Source organism: Lampetra fluviatilis, chromosome 47 (assembly GCF_964198595.1).
Source record: "Lampetra fluviatilis chromosome 47, kcLamFluv1.1, whole genome shotgun sequence".
In the NCBI taxonomy this organism is placed as follows: domain Eukaryota; kingdom Metazoa; phylum Chordata; class Hyperoartia; order Petromyzontiformes; family Petromyzontidae; genus Lampetra; species Lampetra fluviatilis.
In genome coordinates this window covers 4,922,200-4,940,743 of record NC_136321.1, presented here as the reverse complement: position 1 = coordinate 4,940,743, position 18,544 = coordinate 4,922,200, and the positions used below count along the sequence as shown (strand labels likewise).

General features: G+C 50.8%; 1 protein-coding gene across 1 annotated transcript in view; it reads right to left on the bottom strand.

The window, feature by feature from the left end:
- The window catches only part of GDAP2 (ganglioside induced differentiation associated protein 2), a 115,870-nt gene that overhangs the window by 70,363 nt on the left and 26,963 nt on the right, over nucleotides 1-18,544 (bottom strand). The window contains exons 4-6 of the mRNA XM_078877276.1: nucleotides 8,086-8,239; nucleotides 6,659-6,747; nucleotides 1,032-1,108 (exon numbers count right to left, since the gene is read on the bottom strand). Coding sequence (XP_078733402.1) covers nucleotides 1,032-1,108; nucleotides 6,659-6,747; nucleotides 8,086-8,239 — 320 coding nt within the window. The remainder of the gene's footprint in view (nucleotides 1-1,031; nucleotides 1,109-6,658; nucleotides 6,748-8,085; nucleotides 8,240-18,544) is intronic.

Genomic DNA, 18,544 nt, shown 5'->3' with positions numbered 1-18,544 from the left:
AAGAATTTCTTTAAAACTGCTTTTGTGTTTGGTTTGTTGACCTTCCCCCAAACCTCCAATTAGCACGGTTGGCTACGTACGGTGCAAAATAAGTTCTTATATACATGCATAAAAAGTGATGGGGTTTTTTTGTCCAGAGTGATTGGTGACTGGCCTGAGATCAACGACTCTATACGCTTGAGAACCCAGTTAAATCACGGGTGGCCGAAACTCGGATTCGAACCGAGCATCGAAGCTGTACCAGCACTGATGCATCGCTGTGCGTGCATTCTGCCTCCCGCCAGACGAGATGTACGCATGCACGTACGATGAACGTCTTTCGCACCGTGCTTAGAAAAACCGCGCTAATCGGAGGTTCTGACCTCTTCCATCCCCATCGGCATAAAATCGGCCAACCCTTGACAAAGCCCCTCAGCGGTGAACGGTTCAAAGGAGTGCACTGAATTACCACCCAAGAGCAATTAAGTCGCAGCCTCCCATTGAACCCATTCACTTAAGGGGACCCAGGATAAAAAATATATATATTAAGCCACCGTTGTTTGGCATGGATTTCGTGCAGTTAAACATTCGCCGGCTGAGGCTCAAAATGTGAGTGCATTAGCTCTGCCCCCTTATGTCTGTCTGTAACCTGGAGGAAGGGGGGGGGGGGTGAGCGGGCGTCACAGTAACCGTCGTGAAGATTACCAATATCAACAAAAGGCGAGTGCCAAGTGGCGTTGCTGTTCGGGGACTCGCACCACAGAAAACCGGCCGCATTCATGACAGCGTCGCCGAATGCAGAAGACAATGCACGAAAAGCCCAACAACAGAGCGGTTCGACAATGCCGGCCACGGCGCTGAAGTTATTGCGCGTGACATCACTCCACCGTGCGGCTTAAAATCGAAACATCACCATCTGGAATTGAAATAACCCCGAGGGCGAACAGCGTTCTGCAAAGTCGGTTACGGATTCCACGCGTAGGAATGATTTTTATTCCTCCGTCGCTTATCTAAGATTATTCGGGGGAGGGGGATTTTTCTTCTTTCCGTACCTCGTCTTGATCCATCACGGCGAACACGATGGTGGATATGCTCTCTCCGTGGTTTTCCAAAAACCGGCGGACGGTTCCTGGTTAAAGCAGGGGGGTGGAGAGGGGGTGGGGGTGGCGTGACGATGAGACACAGGCACACAGAGAGATTACAGATCCCGTCTCAAGCGCGAATGACCGATGGGTGGGGTAAAGGGGCAGGCAGAGCCACCACCTCCACCCGGCGATTGCGCACGCGACTAAAAAATGGTTTAAAGGCATGGGCCCTGAAACTGCTCGCTCGTGCCACTGATGGCGCAAGGGCCTCCACTAAGGGAAGCTCAGGAATACACTCCAGGAATCTTCGTCCTGGATAAAAAGAGCGTTGTAAGAAAACAACGCTATGAGAGGAACGCCTGTACGCATTACGTATTTATTTTTGTGACCTGCTTAGCTTTTCTATCGATTTTTTTTAAAGAGTTTGTTGTTGTTGTAAATTGTTGACCCACCCATCTGTCTCTTTTTTTACAGAATGCTCTTGCAATCCAAAAGTAGTAGAATTTTCACTGTAATTATCCATTTAACCAATTATGATCTTATTCCAGCTTGAATCAAATACAACACTGCAACTTTCAAAACTGAATTCTACATCCAACTTTGGCAAATGTAAAAAAATGACCCGCAAACGGCTCCAACGGAGGTGTAGTAAAATAATAACACAATGTAAAAAAAACATTGCAACTGCTTTTGGAAACCATGAACATTAAAGAATATTAATGTTGAACGAGCATCAATGACCCACGCACTCTCCGAGGGGCCCTACGGCTGGCTTGCCGCTTAAAACTTCACAGCAACGCACAGCATCCAGCTATACAAGTTGGCCATTTATCTGCCCATTTATTTACACAAAATGAAATTCCCAGACAGTGGTGTTTCTCACAACCGGCAAGACTCTACACGATGGAAGGAAAGAGAGAGAGAAGGGGATTCGGCAAAAGCGGCGCAAATCTGGCCGCGCGCTTGGGAGCATTTGGCCGCCGGTCAGAGCGGAAATCAGTTTCTTATCCAGCGGCCTGTCAGGGCCCCCGCCCGCCCTCCATCCCGGGCCACATGGAGGTCGGCTCTGCGCGAGGCGCGGGCCATCGCGTCGGGAACGTCGGGAGCAACAGTCGGCCACCATCCCGGAGACGACGAGCCAGCGGCGCTTTCACGGCGGACGCCGGAGAGGCGACGAGGCCCCCCCCCCCCCCCGAAGCGTGCGCGTCCGGGGACTCTGGCGCTCACGCCGCAAGATCCAATTATCATCAAAGCCATTAAGCGCCGGAACGATCTCCGCAGGCCACATTACTCACCTGCTCAGGAAACTACGAGCGAGCGCAGCAGAGCTTTAGGGGTTTGGGGGGGCCGAGTTTTGGGGGCTGGGGGAAGGCTTGTACGATTAATTTAGGGGGGGATGCAGTTAGCCCCCCCCGTTACAATGACGGTGCCAAGTCGACGGGTGCATTCATTTCAACAGAATGCGTGCGTCGGGCCGTAGCGCCGCGCTGTTCTGCACGACGCACGTTAGAACGGTTGGCTACGTACGGTGCGAAAGAAGTTTCCCAAACATGCGCACATATATCGGGCAGTAGAAAAGTAAACGGGCTTCGGCAGGAAGAGTGAAGGTCTGATGGCCAGTGGTCGAGACTAACGGCAGGACAGTGTTTACATTGCTTCGTGAAGGACTCCTCCATGTCTCACTGCCCAACCTTCATTGGTCACGTGATCCCGAAATCCGTCTAACTTTTGCACGCGACCTGGACTCAGCATGGTTACCAAATTTGTACGTAACGTAAAACCGCAAACGCTTAATCTTTACACGTACTAAATCTTGACTTAAAGCTTTCGTGACCGCAGGAATTCATATTCTTTGGGTCTTACCGAAAGACCCAAAGAATATTTACACGTACTCTTAGTACAAACAGCATCGCGGCTTTTAAAACTTACTCCACAGAAAACAGAACTTACAGGGCCAACGAGGATTTAAGAAAAAAATCTTCACGCGCGGTAAAAGTAGATCGCTTCATAGGATATGTGTTTTATCTTCAAAATAATATAATCTCCATCGCGTAAATGCGCCTTGCGAAGAAAAAGTTCTTGTTCATTTACCACTGTTGTGAAAAGATGTACTAATGGCATGAAATATAAAGAGAGGTATGTAAGCTTGCGTAAATAAACATAAAAAACCCGAGTAACTGCAGCTCCATCTCTCAATCGGAACCAGCCATCCGTCTCACTGAAACGTGCAAAATCACCGCAACTACGACCAACGCCGTAAACAGTAAGTTAATCTGCTGGGACTTTTTATTTCATTACACTTTGGCAGCAAACACGCTCGAGTGTGTAAGTCAATTTCCACTCGCATAACTCACACGCAAAAGTTGAGCCATTCCGACGACCGCGATTGAACATGCACACGCAAAAAAAATTAATGTTCCGATGGTTTCTGTTGGGACTGTTTATTGCATTACACCGGACACCTATAGTATCGAATTATATTTAAAGGTGCACGCTCCGTAAGTTGCTGCAGATGTGTCTGCCGAGCTGTCTGAAATAGTTATGTCGAAGAGAAACACGCAAGCGTGCGTGTTCTGAAAAAGTTTGGGTGGGCGGGGAGCACGGTGGATAGATGTTATCTGCCTCGCCTGGTATGCAGGAGGTCGGGGGTTCGATCCCGACCCCGATGCCTGCTGCTGTATATTTGGAGTTTGCATTTTCTCTCCGTGGCCATGTGGATTTTGTCTCCGGGTACTAAAGTTTTTCCCTCCACATTCTGAATCAACGTCAAACGTTCAGATTATTTTTCTGCTCTAAATTTCCACGTGATAATCTCTTTTGTGCCAGGTCGCTTCTGAAAAAGAAGCTATTAGCTCAGTCATCTGGTGAGAAAAAAAGTGAATTTTTACTTGTATATTTTTTTTAAAGTGATTTACTTACCTTTCCTATACTTCGCACGCCTATCGTGTTTTTATATTGTTTATTGTTGTAACGTTCTGACCCGCCACTACTGGACATAGGCGAAAAAGAGCTGCATAGCTCATCGGATTCCCCCAGTATAAATAAATATTCTGATTCTGGATAGCAGCAGAGCCACTCGCTCACACTCGGCCCTCGGCGCACGCAGATTTGTCTGCGTTCCCCGTGTGCACGCTGCTGCGATTTGCAACGGTCAGCGCACTGGACCAGCGGATCCGGAATGTCGCCGGTCCGACTGCTCGGCGCGGCAGTTTAAACGAACGGGGAGCAAGTTTCTTTAAATCTCCCCCACCGCTCCCTCCCCGGCTCTCTCGCTTTGTGGCGCCCACTCGGGTGGGGCAGTCCAAATGTCCACCCCTTTGTGAAGCCCCTGGCACGCTGACCTCGGGTTTTTGCTTGCAGGGTTTCTGTTCCCCCCCCTCCTCGCCCTGCCCCCTGTACTGTGATCGGTGCAAAAAAATTAATTTACAAAAAAAATTTAACATCTTCCCCACCGCCTCACCGTCCACCCAGAAGAATTACAAACGGGTAACACCACAGTTCATCGATGGGGCAGGTCGCATGTGTGGTGGGGTACAGTGTGGGTACTTAAACTTCTTCCCAGATGTCAGGCCAGCGTGCAAAGCGAAGAACAAAAATACCCTCTGGACGGCCTCTCTACGAGAAGATATCTCCCGTGGTGGTCTCTCCGCCAGCGGTGGAGCGAACAAATAACTGCAGGGCTGCATCATTTACTTTACTCACGCCGGGCACGTCTGCGCATACAAATTAAATCCCCGTTCCATACGTACCCGGGGGATCGAGCGCCAAGCAACGTCAAGAGCCCTTACAGATCCTTTACAAACGATGTCTAACAACGGGGGCACGTTTCCCTACGTTCCTATTGGGAATGTCGACGGCAAAAACAACAACGCCGCATTAGTACGGATCGCGGAGGGGATGAAAGATGTTTAGATGTTTTTTGTTGTTGATCCAGTAGAATCAAAGGATCTCTGTATTCTCTACGCACGCCGTTTCTGAGGCCAGATGTTACGGCCCTTATTAAAAATGAGCACCTCGGCACACGAGCAATATGCTTCGTGAGCCTAGATAAGCAGTTAGTTGTGAACAGGCAGGCGTTGTTTCACAGAATCATAAATCAGAATATTTATTTATAATGGAGGAATCCACAAATGTCCAGTCGGGGCAGGTAAAAACGTTACAACAACAAACAGTACAAAAACATGATAGTCGTACAAAGTACAAGCAAGGTAAACAAATCACCCAAGCACAGACAGATAAAACGAAACCATGCCCATCTACGACTGCCCCTATAGACTGTGCGGAAGCTAACGAACCACGTGAAGCAGATTTTCTTCGCCTGAGGATGGCTGCTTGCGTTGTGGCCGAAACGTCGTGAGAATTGTTTTATTATGTTTTATTTTTATTATTTTATTACTTCCCTTCTACGTGACTTTACCGAAAGAACCAAGAACACGTGAAGCAGATTCAAGACCTGAGATCACCAGAGATAGAGTGGTAACTCTGACGTAGATCCGTGATATCCTTCGTGTCGTGAAGACACAACGCCGATAGCGACATCGGGGATACAAGCAGTGGGGAGGGGGGGGCGAAATTACGGAAAAAATGTTTCATAAGGCATTTCAAAAGCTGCTGTTGGAGCTCAGCGCGTCCGACAAGCCAATGTGGTGAGCTTATTCATATTCTCGGCAATGGCTTTAATGAAATTTATTTTACAAGGACGGGGAATAAAAAAACACACACAATCGCCAGCACCATTAGCGCCGCCATCAGCCGAACTCTTCTGTCTGCCCACAGGGCTCTCTACCCCGAAGATGATGAATGCAGAAATAGGCCCAAAGATGTTAGCTTGCCTTCACCGCCGTCGCCATCAATCGTGATTACAGCTAGAGTTTGGCACGGTCATTTTTTTGTAAAATACACGGTTGAGGTGTGGGTTCAAAAAACAATAAATCGTGGAATAAAATCACGAAATAAGGTGCGGCAGTGGCATTTCGGAGAGAAGCAATTAATAAATAAGGATATTTATGGGGTACGTGGTTTGATTAGAATAAGCACGATATGTTACAGCCCCCCAGACATACACATGCATACGCACGATCACACATGCATAAACAATGAGCAGACACACACACGGACCAAGGACAGCTACACACGAATGCGCACACACACGTACACAAAGACAATGTGGACAGACATCAAGACAAAGATTCCCCCTATAGCTTTAACAGACTATTCGTGCAAGTGCTGTTAGCAAGCACCTTTCAAGGCCGGCACGGCAGACGATGGGGTGGGTGGCCAGGCCCACGCCTGGTCACCTTTGTCTCCCAAGTGGTGATGTTTACACACTGCACCAGGTGCTCATTTAAGGCTGAGTCGACCTAGGGGATAACCAGGACCCGTTCAGATAACTGTAAGTGGCGTTGGCCGCGAGCGGGAAACGAACTCGGGTCGCCGGCTTCGTAGCGGAGCGTGCTAACCATTCCACTACACACAGACACGCTCAAACACAGATAGAGGCAGACAGACACACGCGTATGCACACACAAACAGGCAAACATACCGCACTGACGCACACACACACACACAGACAGATAGGGACACGGCGGCCTTACTCAAGGCAATGTGTGCCGCGTCAGCTGCTGGGAAGCCTCTCCTGGGCGTATTGATGACACACAGCCCCACGGAGTTCAGGCGATTCTCCCTGCAGCACACACAGAGATAAAGACAAAGGTCCTCTGAACAACCTATTCATGACCGCTGATAAAAGTGCGATTGGCGAACACCTATGAAGGTCAACACAGCACACGAGAATTATACGTGGCCTCCTTTGTTTCCCACAGTGGCGATATTTACACACCGCGCCGGCTACTCATTTCAGGCCGAGTCGACCTAGGAGAGGACCAGGTCTGGTTCAGATAATCGTCACTGGTGTTGGCCGTGAGCGGTAATCGAATTCGGGTCGCCGATTTCGTGGCACAGCGCACTAACCACTGTATTAGTGCTCAATACAGTCGCGCGCAGTCTCTCATACGCAACAACTGCCATTCGCCACTAAGTGGCGGTGACGTCACTACGACGCTTGTGCCAGGCTATGTGCACGTTGAGGCCACGTGAAGTGTCGAACGCCCGCTGGCAGGAGGTCACGCGACAGACCCAGGTGCCATGGGTCGACTGACTGAGATGACTGGCTGATGCACCACCTGTGCCTCCTACTGTGCTAACTTGCTGTGCTTTAGCCACCCGGCGCTCCGCTTGTTGTTGTAAGCATCTCTCCTCTGACCTCCGTTGTTGTTGGAGGGCGACTGTCTCCAACTGCCCAGTAGTGTCATTCACGAGCCTCCTCCACAGAGGCCGATCTTGACACCGCTGGTACCAGTCATCGGCAAGTCCACTCAGCTCCACATTCTCCTGTACCACCTCACTCCATCTCTTCTCTAGCCCGTGCCGCGCCCGTTTAGCCCCTCCATCCGGCCGAACAACAGTTGTTTAGGAATGCGGTAGCTGGGCATGCAGCGTTGCCTGCCGGAGCTCACCGATAGGACTTTTGCTAGAATTCCCTACACCTCTGCTGTAGCAGACGGATAGAAAATATGGCATCTGTGCAGGTTCGCCCTTTCCTGAAACCGCATTGGGGCTCCGCAAGCCTCTCCTCAGCGTGCCTGGCAAGGCGATGTTGAATAATCCTTGCCAGAACCTTTCCCGGCACACTGAGGAGTGAGATGCCCCTGTAGTTGTTAGTCTTCTTAAAGAGGGGGACCACCAGGCATCAGGGTTGAGATGGAACCCGTGACCTTCTGCATACCAGTCGAAGGAGTTAACATCCCGCCACCGGAGCACCCCGAAACCGTAGAACCTCTGCAAAACCTGTCGCTCACGGATCACAGCGCCCGGTGATATGGACCGTACCTATCTAAGAGTAGTCCTGGCTAGGGGGTGGCTGACAGATCACGACACCCATTGGCGGCTCAGCGACGGCCGCTCATTGCGACGCTTTGGCTTCGCTTCTTCCCCTCTCGCCGTTGGTGTCGACCCGACTCACGTGGCGATGTGCAGCACGCGCTTGTAGCATCCGTGCAGCGAGGTCTCGGCCGCCGTGCGGTAGCGCGAGTTGTACCGCGGCCCCACCGTGTGCACGATGAAGCGTGCCGCCAGGCCGAAGGCTTTCGTCATCTTGGCCTCTCCGGTGCGGCAGCCTGTAAGCCCGGCCCGCCCGCGGAGAGACGCGGATATAGAGAGACACAGACAGACGCAGAGACAGAGAGAGAGAGAGACAGAAAGACGCAAACAAAGAGAGACATAGGGGAGAGACAGAAGGACAGAGACACAGAAGGACAGAGACGGAGACACAGACAGAGGGGCACACGTATGATTATTTACAACTTCACGAGACGGAAGAGGTGGGTCAAAAAAACACATTCCTGCGGAGGGAGCTGGTAGGAACACGCTGGGTTGCTCGGTCAATGGTCAGGGTCAACGGCGGCGTGGTGTATTCCGCAAATATGGCCGACCTTGAGGGCGGGCACAAGCCGGCGTGAGTAGGTTAAACGTTGAGTTTTATAAGGGCACCATGGGGTGACCAGCCCCTCCCCACCCACCCACCCAGCCCCACCCACCCCCACCCCTCCCACCCCTCACCCAGCCCCACCCTCCCCACCCAGCCCCACCCTCCCCACCCTCCACTCCCCACCCTCCCCACCCTCCACTCCCCACCCTCCACTCCCCACCCTCCCCACCCAGCCCCTCCCCACCCTCCACTCCCCACCCAGCCCCTCCCTCCCCACCGAGCCCCTCCCTGCACGATGGACAGACACAATAATCCCCTATGAGCTGGTGTAGCCAGGAGGTTCCTACCAGTATAAAACCCACAAGGCTTGTTGATATACTTGCAATGCTCCCTGGAATTCCGTGTTAAAACAAAGCCTCGCCGCTTCGGTGATCGCGAGCCCTCAGAAGTGTCTGCCAGAGTGAGAAAAATAGTTTATCGTGACAGTTCAATGTTAGTTTATTAAGGCTGTCTGCCACGTGCTAATTGATTGAATGTGACATTTCCGCGGCCGACTAAACCGCCCGGAACGAAACCCAGAGTTTATGTTCGAGACGGCGATCGTCTCCTCTTACTTCCCATCATGTAATACTAGCTTTACTACCCGGCTTCGCCCGGGACTTGGATTCACCACGCCCGGCCGCCTTTGTCTCCCCAGTGGCGATGTTCACACACCACACCATTTACTCGTTTGAGGCTGAGTCGACCTAGGGGAGGCCCAGGAGCGGTTGAAATAATCGTCACCGGTGGTGGCCGTGAGCGGGAATCGAACTCGGGTCGCCGGATTCGTAGCGCAGCGCACTAACCAATACACTACAATGCGTTACGCTTCCACATGCGCGGGTCACGTGACAGATTTGACATCACAGCTCAATTGCCGTGCAAAAAATCTATGCATTATTGAGCTCCCCCTCCCAAAAAACAAAACGTATTTTTAAATTTTTGCATGGTGTACAGTCTGGAAAGTACCCACATGGCAAATTTCCAGTTTGTTGCATGTCGGGAAGTGCGCTAAACATTTAGAACAGACACACATATTTAGCCTTTTATATATATATGGAGATACAAAAAATAACTCGACACGTTCGTTAAAGGACCGTCCTTCTTCATAGCACATCAAGAAGGGGCCCTTGGCCAATGAGACAGTTTTACAATTTAAGGTCACAGCGCTGTGTACACCGCAAGGCGGCACAAAGGCACTGCTAGGAAGCGGGAACAAGCGGCTGGACTGCGGGGCATAACCGTGATGGCACGACAGCGTAGGGTTTTCACGATCGTGATTGAACACAGAAGGAAGTGAGGGATTGTGGGTAGAGGACGGGGTAAGTCAGGTGGCGGGGGCTTGCAATTGGTGCCCGCCTCCAAAAGCCTACTCTGCGCACGTTCCGTGGCCCTGGGGGAATATCCTAAAAAGAATTAATACGAAGAAACCTGTGGACGGCGGCGCTGATGAAGACAAAACTCAATGAAGAATGCCATTTCAAGAAACATGACCAATAGGCTTACAGTGATGATGTCACCTTCACTCTATTTAAGAGCGGAACAGAAAGTCTTGGAGACAATTCTGGCTAATCGCCTGATGAAGCTGGTTGTATGTAATCACCGGCGAAAAGTCGAACTCTAAATGTATATGTAGTGGGTTGACTATCCAACACACCGCTGTGCTGAAGTAGTAACGAATTGGCACGTTTTGTGGCGGGTTAAACGCCACCTTTGTATTTACGCGAACTAACCCGAAAAAACCTTTATTATCAAAAATATATATATAATTTATTTTAAGGCAAGTGTTGTTGACGAGTCTTGATTTTCTTTGTTACTTGTGCATCACTGCCAGCGTAGCATCACCAAACAACTTGTTGAATGGTGTAGTGAAAACGTCGCTTGTGTAGACAGCCGATGTGCGCACAGAAACACATTCCTGCGGAGGGAGCTGGTAGGAACGTTGGGTTGCTCGGTCAATGGCCAGGGTCAACGGCGGCGTGGTGTATTCCGCAAATATGCCCGACTGTGAGGGCGGGCACAAGCCGGCGTGAGTAAATTAAACGTTGAGTTTTATAAGGGCACCACGGGGTGACCAGCCCCTCCCCAACCAGCCCCACCCCCTCCCAACCCCTACCCAGCCCCACCCTCCCCACCCTCCCCACCCAGCCCCTCTCCACCCTCCCCTCCCCACCCAGCCCCTCCCCACCCACCCAGCCCCTCCCTCCCCACCCAGCCCCTCCCTGCACGACGGACGGACGGACACAATAATCCCCTGTGGGCTGGTGGAACCAGTGGGTTCCTACCAGTATAAAGTTTTAAAGCGGCGTGCATCACCTGCCACGACACACGAATTAGAAACACGGGACCCGACAAATCGAAATGGAACAAAAAAAACTAAAAAGTATCCCAAGACGCATGGAGATAAAAACATGCTTGGCATTACAGCGAACGACTGCAAGAGGATGAAGCGACGACGCGCTGGTCGCAGATACCACACGAAACTTGTAATTTGTGTTCCAGGTCAGATCTTGCGGGTACCATGTCAACTGGACCTGTGCACACCCTCCGCCGCCAGCCTGAGACGGCCAAAAACAAAATCAAGTTGTCACCTGGACGAATGTGGCAATTTATTGTCTTTTAGGAAGCCGGTTATTTTCAAAAAGCAAGCAAAACAATTACAATTGCTTTTCAACACACCACTTGATTTGTTTGGCTGTGTCAGGGGCATAGTTCTCATTGACATCTCCCGCAGGCTCTAAACCAATCAAATAAACCTGAATCATAATATTGGCTGTGGAAGCCTCCGTATGAAATCACACGCGCTGCTAGCAATGGCGTGACACCCGTGATAGTAGCAATATAATATCAAACTTGTTACACGCCGCAAAGTATTCGCTCAACTCCTCTTGACGCGTATGGTTTGGTGTCCTTCCCCCGCACCTCCGATGAGCAAGGTTGTCTACGTACGGTGCGAGAGAGATTCAACATACGTACAGAACAACGAAAAGAGGCGCGAGGAACCACAAAGCAGGAAGGCAGCACATCCCCTCCTGTAAGCTCTGCGGCTCTCTATATATTAAGGTGTTTCGGCCAAGTATTGAGTGTTTGCATGCAGGAGGAAACCGGAGCACCCACTGAAAATCCATGCGTGCAAGGAGGCAACACTCAATCGCTGTACAGATGGCACAGGTGGCGTGCACATTTTTGCCGCACCGCCTTCTCCTGGTGAGCCAGGGTACGGCTCCTCAAGATCCACGGGAAGAGAGTTTCTGTGTGTGAGCCACCAAAATACTAGTTTTATTTAATTTTACCAGGTAAGGCCCCTTCAGATATATAGCTCTTTTTCAGAAGCCACCTGGCCACAAATGAGCGCTCAACGAAGTGGCTTATCCCGTGGAAATTTATAGCAGCGAAACACTCTAGACACATGACGTTGAATCTGAATGTGGAGCGAAAAACCAGAGGAACCGGAGAAAACAACGACACGACCACGGGGGAGAAAATGCCAACTCCAAATATGGGTCAGGATCGAACCCCCAACCTCCTGTACACCAGGCGAGCTAGTTAACACCTCGCCACCGTGGCGCCCCTAACCCGTGCAGTTGCCGCCACAGTGATAGATTACAGGCCACGGCCGTAGCAGCCGCGAGTTTTAAACACGCGGCAGTTTCAACGTACGGCATCGGACGCACGTATCGGGCATAACAAGCAGCCAGAGGGCATGACAACTGGACAAACACGCCCATTGGGGGGGGGGGGGGGGGTAATGAGCAAAATAGCCGAAACTGAGATCGCGTGCATGCGTGAGCGAGAGGGATCGAGATGGCACGGAACCACGAGCGGTGGGTGAACACGCGGGCGAGCGTGTTAGTCAGCGGAGCGGCTCCGGTGATGTTGTTGCCCGGTGCCTTGGCAGTGAGGGAGTGGGTGGGGGGGAGCACGGTGTTCAGCCAGCGTGGTGTTTAACCGGCTATGCTCGTAATGACCAACATTTTTGTCGTCAGGCTGGTGCTACTTAGACTCAGGAACCGATGCAAAAATCACTGTGGTTTTGTGGGAATGTATTTCTCTTATTTTGCGTGTGTTTATTATTACTATTAGTAAATAATTATCATTAATGTAATGCACAAATGGTGCATTATTTATACTGTTCAGAGAGAACAATGCATTCATACAAATGTTCCACTTCAAACATTCATCTCTCTCTCTCTATGCATATTTTATCCAGAGCTGCTCATTTCAACCAATTTTAGTTGAATTGTGCTGTCTGCATTACGTCATCAACGAATGTGGCCAGTCCCAACCGCTTGAAGATAGGTGCATCAACCCACGTTAAAGAACAGCCCACAGAAGCATATATCACAGAACTACCCACTGTTATTATTGTTATAAGCTTGCTTATCCCAGGGAAAGCGTCGCCAAGGCTCTGGACTCTCTTTTAGGAGGGTTCCTGCGAAGTTTTCGCAGTAGGTGGCGATGATCGCGATGTTATATCCACATTGGGCCAACTGCTGTGTCATTTTGCAAGTTCGGACCGCGACGCCGACACAAAAGGGAGCCCTCTCTCTTTACTCTTGCGAATGACGCCACGGGATCCTTGAACGTCCACTCTAAAGCAGATTGCAGCGTATTTTTAGGGCAAAAAAAAAAATTCGGAGCAGCCGCTGGTTTCAAAACCACGAAGCCTCTGCAACAACGTCCGTGCAGTGGCTCGCCTAGCTGCATGGACATCCGGTTGCCGAACATAGGCATTGGAAGGTCGCACTCATGACACACAAAGTGCTTCCCACAAATGAACCACGATACCTTGCTGATCTCGTCAGGGAGCATCAATCATCATCACGCGAACTCCAGTTATCCTCGCAGCAGCTTTTGGCTAACCGTCAAACAAACGCGGTCAACTGCATCGCACGCTGTCAGATGCTTCTGCAGCCATCTGGAACGCTCTTCCTTCCGACATTAGGAAGCCACGGGAGCTATGCACTTTTATAGAAAGATTGAAAATACATTTCTTTAGAACTGCTTGTTTGTGTTTATTTTGTTGTCCTTCCCCCGTACCTCCGATGAGCACAGTTGGCAACATACGGTGCGAAACAAGTTCAACATACACACGACATACATACACTACAAACGGCGAGCACGCAACCGCTGAGCCGCGTCACTGCTGACGCACGGCCATGTGATTGTCGCAGCAAGCATTGAATAAAAATAAATCCCCTTTTACCGAATTACATTCCACTCGTGTGGTCGGTGTCACATCATGAGATGAACATGTTGAACGTCTGCAACCATGCAGCTCGCAGTGCACCACCCTGCTTCCGAGAACAGCCCGAGTGTTTTTTTCACTCTTAACGCCACACTGCTATTGACGAATGGAATTGTATTTGCCACGTTTGCCCCATTCCTCCCAATGCTATAGCAGAGACACTTCTAGCAACAACAAAAAACGCACGCACGCAAGGGTCCCGAGATCCAGCGCAGCCTTCGTCAAGGGTTAAAGGGGGCGTTCATTACTATTATCATCGCGCGGATCGCCGGCTTCGGTTTCACAAAGTGGCGTAATCCACCGCTAAACCCCCGCGCAGTGTGACATTTACAGTGGCCCGATGCGGCGCGCGTGGATGTGCAAAGTCGCCACTCCTCGTTTTTCCGAAAACTCTTCAGCCCCGATTGCTCACCAACCCCCAGTGCCCCCCCACCCACCCACCCACCAACATACACGGGCCCGAGAGACGGCGAGAAGGCTGGTAAACAAGCGACAGATGGCAGCGGAAATGGCTTTACTAGGAGGGAGGGTGAAAGTAGGGAGGGAGGGGGGATGGCACAGGTGGTGCAATGTTGCATCGATTAATCGGTGGATTTAAATCGGAAAGCCTACGTGTTAAATTAAATCAGTCTAACTCAACACGTAGGTTTTCGCAGCCACCGATATTGACGATGCACCGTTAATTGTTTTGGGTTTGGCCACTAAGACGACCTGGCCAAAATTCGGACTTCCAATATATTTTTTTTCCGGAATCTTGAGCCGATGATGTTTGACGTAGTTTCCCACGTGTCAAATCGTTAACTTAGGTTTACGAGAAATGTTCTTCATGGCACAGTACCCACCTGCCTGCGCACCGCGTGACAATTCCATTTGATTGGCTGCGTCGAGTGATGGAGAGTCCTGATGACGCACATTTTTGCCAGATCATTACGCGGCCTCACCAATAACTCAATCACGAATTCGATCGGTCTATGAACCTAATCACGGAGATTAGACTTGTGTCAGCGACTCGCTGCACAAATTTCTGCCCGATAACATCTGACTTATATTTCCTGTTAGGAGGTACATGATTGCAATTACATGGAGTTTCAAATTTGTTTAACAAGGTGCAAATCCAGGAGACCAGGAGAGTCTCAATTGCGAGAGCGACCTGGGACATTAGTCTGACAGTAGGGGGAGCAACGACTGCTAAGTTATCATCCCAAATGAGAAATTTGCAGGCAAATTTCGAATTTGGCAAATTTGGACCATGACACGGGCACACAATGGTTTACCCTTGCGAATTACGTCCAGGGGATCATTTGGGGAATACAGCGCCGAGTATTATTTTGTGGTTATCACACTTGCAGCAACAATCAGCCATAATAAAGGTTTTTTTTTGGGTTAGATTGCGTCAATATGAATGTGTCGTTAAGCCCGCCACCACCCGACACAGCCAATTAGTAAGGTTCATCACGTAAACAGAACGTGCCAATTTGTTACTAGTACAGCACACCGGTGTGTTGGAGAGTAAATCCACAAACATTTACAATCCGAGTACGACGTTTCGCCAGTAATTACAAGTAGCTTCATCGGGCGACAACCAGATTGATATTATGGATGTCAATGATCGCGAGAGCCTACGTGTTAACAAGCAACAATAAGGGCGGCCGCTGGAGGCGAACCATAAACCTTTGTGTGACACAGCGACGGACGCAGCGCTACCGCTAGGCCCTCGCAGCCCCAACGACATCGCTGGTGCTCGACGCACTGACCTGCTCGTAGTGGGTAACAACACAGCGTCGCGTAAACAGCCCCGTGTGGCTCGACATGAATGCCGTTGAATCGGTGCCCACGACGTTCGCGTGTACGTACGCTGACCTAGTTTCGTGCCGAACGTCGCCGAGTGTGCTGATCGGAGGTGCGGGGGGAGGACAACGAACTATACACATAAAGGCAACGCTGAAAAGTGGCCATAGAAGCACAGAGAGAGAGAGAGACAGGCACATGCTTGTAATTACTCTGGCCGACTGGAAGAGGAACAAACGGATTGGAAAACATACGCACGTTAGATATACCATACTGACTGTTAACCCTTTCCCATTCCGATAACATACGTGCGCATCATCAGTTTTTCTTCCGACTCCGTTCCAATGATGTACACGTACGTCAGAAAATCACTTCATGGGTACGACTTCAGGCGAGAGGGCGTGTGGCACACTTTGGCGCCAGCTATCATAGAGTGTGATCGTGTCACTGCAATTCTAGATTTGAAGCTTTCGTGACTGCAAGGAATCATATTCTTAGGTTTTTTCGGTAAAGTCACGTAGGTAAAAAATTTTACCTACGTGAAATTTTTACCTACGTGACTTTACCGAAAAAACCTAAGAATATGTGTCACTGCAATTCTCGGCGGTGAGAAACAAAATTAACGGCGAGCCGGTCGCGCGTTCCGAGATTCAGCAGTGAACGGGACACCGCTACCCTGCAACTCAGAGATGTCTAAAACGGGGAAAGGGTTAAGTCGGTTCGTGGGCAGGATGTGTTGCTGGAAAGGAGGATGGCCGGCGGTCGAGACTAACTACAGATTGGCAGCCAAGGGAGGCACCACGAAGCTGGAGGGTTGGAATCGGCTCGTGTGCGGCAGCGAGATGGCTTGCTGCATCGCGGCACCGTGAGGGATGGTGACGGCTTGCAGAGGCCTTCATCCAGCAGTGGACCGATCATGGCTGATGCTGATGATGATGACGATAATGCACCAAAATTATTGCTGCTAATGCAATCGCATCTATATGCTACGATATGCCTACACTCAACCATCTGGCGCGCACACACACTGGACCACAAGAATACTCCCAACTGTGTATCCAGGGAAAGGTGGTATTTTGGCACTTGCACTCGGCACGACCGCCGCTCAAGCGGCCTCGGAACGAGCGCGGCAAGCGCATGGCAGCAGCAGGCTGATCCGATGACCGTCCTCCAAGTTCCCGGTGCAGCCAAGTGCGGATAATGCAATTAGCGGCGAGTTCGCGGGTGCTGGACCCGCGTTCGGTGATTAATACCTCCGCGGGCCAAAACTTGGCAAGGATGAGCTTGGAGAAGCCTCGTATCAGATTGGAGCGCAGGAACTGTGTGGAGGCTCGTGGCTCGATCCTCCGGGTATCGTGTGTAAAAACACAACGGGAGAGGAGAAATTGCGGGGGGATAACTGCAACGCTACATCGGCCAAGCCACTCATTTTATTGTTTCATTATGGAAGCGGGTAGACTTTTGTGGGCCAACTTGCTCGTTGCCCTGGCCTGTGTTGCAAGTGATCATTCATCTGATAAAGCACTCCTACACAGAGAGGCAGTGGCGGCTGGAGCATTATCATCCAAAAATATACAAAATGCTAACGCGAAGCAAAACGTCCCGACACATTTGACGTGAGAACATTTAGCTTCCATGGACAAATGGAAGTCTGCTTTAGAACACCAATGATGATTAGCGGTCACCAACAGCAGGTGCGCCTCTAGTGTGGATAAATAAGTCAAATGAAGGGACCACAGAAGTAGATCCGTGACGTCAACTTCAGTGGCCATTCCCTGAAACGGTGCGATTTCAATCTACCGATTCCACTCGCGTCATTGCTGTGCTTTATTGATTTTGTGAGTTTGATGACCCCCACCCCCCCCAGATCACTCTTGCAAATGAGACTCCATCCTGGCCTCTTTCAGAGCTCTCACCTGGTAAAACAAAACAAACTTGAACCTGTTGCACCTACCCGCTGGCTACGAGCGTCACCAATGGAAACATCCTTCGCGTCGCATCGTGACGCAGACAGCAAAGACGGTATAAAATTAAGAGGAGATAAAAATAGTCGAGCTGTCAGCGTGAAGTCCTCCTGTCTGCAAGTACAAGCACAGCATGACGTGGCTTTGGACCACCGTCCCCACCCACCCCATCCATCTCAGCAGGCAGCACACATGGCCTACAACAACAAAACAAGACACCCAATGTACCAACGAGCAGGCAAACAGCTCGCCGGACACACCGTAACGTCGACTCGACACAGCGTCGCATTCAGCCCGGTCACTGATGACTGCCAAATGAAAAGTGATGTCCAGACCCCGAGCGAGCCCAAGAGTAAATTATGTTATGCATTCGCACGGAGGTGCGGGGCCCTTACCCTCCACGGCACGGCGAAGATTTCCAGGATCGGGCACTAGAGGGGTGCAGGGGGCGGCGGTAGGGCTTGTGGGGGGGCGGAAGGTTTCCTGTCTCCGTGGTAGAATGCATAACGCGGAGGCTGTAATTGCTCCTTATTTCAGACCAGCAGTGCCAGTGCCACCAACGGATCCTCGACCGGTTGAGGTAAAGCAACTGCATGTGTCGTCCGTGCATCCCTGCAATTGCTTGCTCACAGCACCGCTAGCGGAAGGGTCTCGACCAGAAGCAGCTCTGAGAACAGCCCCTTCTATTGGCCTACTCTTCTACGCTGGCCAGACGTCTCGGAAGGAGTGGGCGTACCCACACTTTACCCCGCCACACACGACAAGCCCATCGACTAACTCCGGTGTACCCACTTATACTGCTACGCGGGAAATGGCAGGGGAGGAATTTTCAGTTGCCACGCCGGTAGATTGAACGGAAACGGTGACCTCTGGATTGCAAGTCCAGTGCGCTCACCGTTCCACCACGGCAGCATCACTCTATGAGCAGGGACGATAGTTCGATGGTTATTTCCTC